Source organism: Triticum urartu, chromosome 7A (assembly GCF_056163025.1).
Source record: "Triticum urartu cultivar PI428250 chromosome 7A, HENAU_Tu73, whole genome shotgun sequence".
NCBI lineage: Eukaryota > Viridiplantae > Streptophyta > Magnoliopsida > Poales > Poaceae > Triticum > Triticum urartu.
The window spans coordinates 530,347,025-530,348,896 of record NC_141879.1 but is presented as its reverse complement, the minus strand read 5'-3'; the positions used below and the strand labels follow the sequence as shown (position 1 = coordinate 530,348,896).

General features: G+C 53.4%; 1 protein-coding gene across 1 annotated transcript; it reads left to right on the top strand.

Annotated features, from left to right (window-relative positions):
- Positions 1-382: 382 nt before the first annotated feature.
- Positions 383-1,645, top strand: LOC125525401 (uncharacterized). The gene is made up of 3 exons (XM_048690401.2): positions 383-620; positions 733-916; positions 1,044-1,645. Exons 1-3 carry the CDS (start codon positions 398-400, stop codon positions 1,372-1,374), a joined length of 738 nt encoding a protein of 245 aa, XP_048546358.2. The 5' UTR covers positions 383-397; the 3' UTR covers positions 1,375-1,645.
- The last annotated feature ends 227 nt before the right edge of the window (positions 1,646-1,872 follow it).

Genomic DNA, 1,872 nt, shown 5'->3' with positions numbered 1-1,872 from the left:
TCTCACACGAAAGCTACGACCGATCTGCAGACGTAACCTGCACCGAACGGTCGATGCACACGGCTTCTTCGGCCAACTCCAGCTCCATCTAGGCAACTATCGGCTATCATAGGTATCTAATTAACCTGAGTTCCAATTACTTGTGCATTTCTCCAGCCTCAAACAGTATAACGATATGCTAGCTATAGCTAGTATAAGAAATAAGGTCAAGCACACAATCCATGGATTTTGGATCCAACACGTGCACTAGCCGTGAGGCCAGGCTAAGAGATGGCCATGATCTTGAGCTGGATGGATGAACCGATCGAGGCATTGATGGCGGGGGGTGGCTAACTACCGGAACCCGTGGCTAGGTCACACGGTCCATGCATGCACACCGGCAAATCAACGGTAGGTGATGCGCGCTTGTGTATTTATACCTGCAGGCTCGGTGTCCAAAGGCACCCACTGCACTCAAGTACTACAGCCACTGCCACAATCCTCTTTGTCTGTCTTTCTTTCAGGAGTTCTTCGGAAGATGGGCTCCAAGATGCTTCTGGTCACCGTTCTCTTGGTGGGCATAGCCTCTCAGAGCTATGCCACCAGGAGCCTTGAGGGGAACCACTTGGCTGAGCAGAAGTGTATGTATTAGTCCCAGATCTCACAGTCCCGTGTTTGCCTTGTTGTATATATGGTGCTACTACGTACTTTTGCTGATCACGAGGCACGCTGTGTATCTGTGGATCTCAACAGACGGCGGCGGCGGCTACGGAGGTGGCGGTGGGGGCTCGGGAGGTGGTGGCGGCTATGGAGGAGGTGGCAGCGGCGGCGGGGGTGGCTATGGAGGAGGCGGCGGCGGCGGTGGCTACGGAGGAGGAGGCGGCGGTTACACACCGACGCCAACACCGTCGACCCCCAGCCACAGCGGATCCTGCGAGTAAGGCAAACGTACCGCTAGATAATAATCTGCTAAATACTGTATCAATCAAAGGATCGCAGATTCAAAGCTCAAAAACCCACTGTTGTAAGTGTAACTGTGCATCTGCATGTGTACGTGTGCGCAGCTACTGGAAGGGCCACCCGGAGAAGATCATCGACTGCATCGGCAGCCTGGGCAGCATCCTGGGCTCCCTCGGCGAGGTGTGCCACGCCTTCTTCGGCAGCAAGATCCACACCCTGCAGGACGCGCTGTGCAACACCCGGACCGACTGCTACGGCGACCTGCTGCGCGAGGGCGCCGCCGCCTACATCAACGCCATCGCCGCCAAGAAGGAGAAGTTCGCCTACACCGCCTACCAGGTCAAGGAGTGCGTCGCCGTCGGGCTCACCTCCGAGTTCGCCGCCGCCGCGCAGGCCGCCATGTTGAAGAAGGCCAACTACGCCTGCCACTACTAGGCTAGGCTGCCGCCCCAGCTGCTAGTCGTCTCGTCGGTGGCTAAATAAGTCCATATATGCATGCACGTGTCGTGCATGTGTTTTCATTTCATGCAGTTCCCGGATGCGCGCGCGCGTGTCCTCCGCTAAGCTTTATGTGTTTGTTTGCCGTTTGATGATGCATGCCATGCCGTCTCGTCTACGTAGTGATGCTTTGCTTGCTTTTTGTCGTTGGTGATGTAAAAATAATTTGATTATTAGTGAAAGAAAGATATAGCATGCATGATCGTTACCATTGTTCAGTTATTATAAGCAAGAGACACGATCGAGAAGATCTTATTGACTAGGAGGTGTCTAAAACCCTCTCTTTCCTGAATCTGATTACCGTGCATCTCAAGCTCACTTGATCGAGTTGGTTGGCGCCATCGTCGTGTCATTGCACGTCAACCTAGATCGATATTCCACCTTTCCCGGCACCTTTTAGTTAACACATTTTTTTTGCTGGGATTAGTTAATACT

What these genes read in the sequence shown, in the direction of transcription:
- LOC125525401 (XM_048690401.2), top strand. Translation starts at nt 398, where the DNA reads ATGCGCGCTTGTGTATTTATACCTGCAGGCTCGGTGTCCAAAGGCACC. An exon ending in CCACTTGGCTGAGCAGAAGT is followed by an intron (nt 621 to 732) that starts GTATGTATTAGT and finishes GGATCTCAACAG; the next exon opens with ACGGCGGCGGCGGCTACGGA. An exon ending in AGCCACAGCGGATCCTGCGA is followed by an intron (nt 917 to 1,043) that starts GTAAGGCAAACG and finishes ACGTGTGCGCAG; the next exon opens with CTACTGGAAGGGCCACCCGG.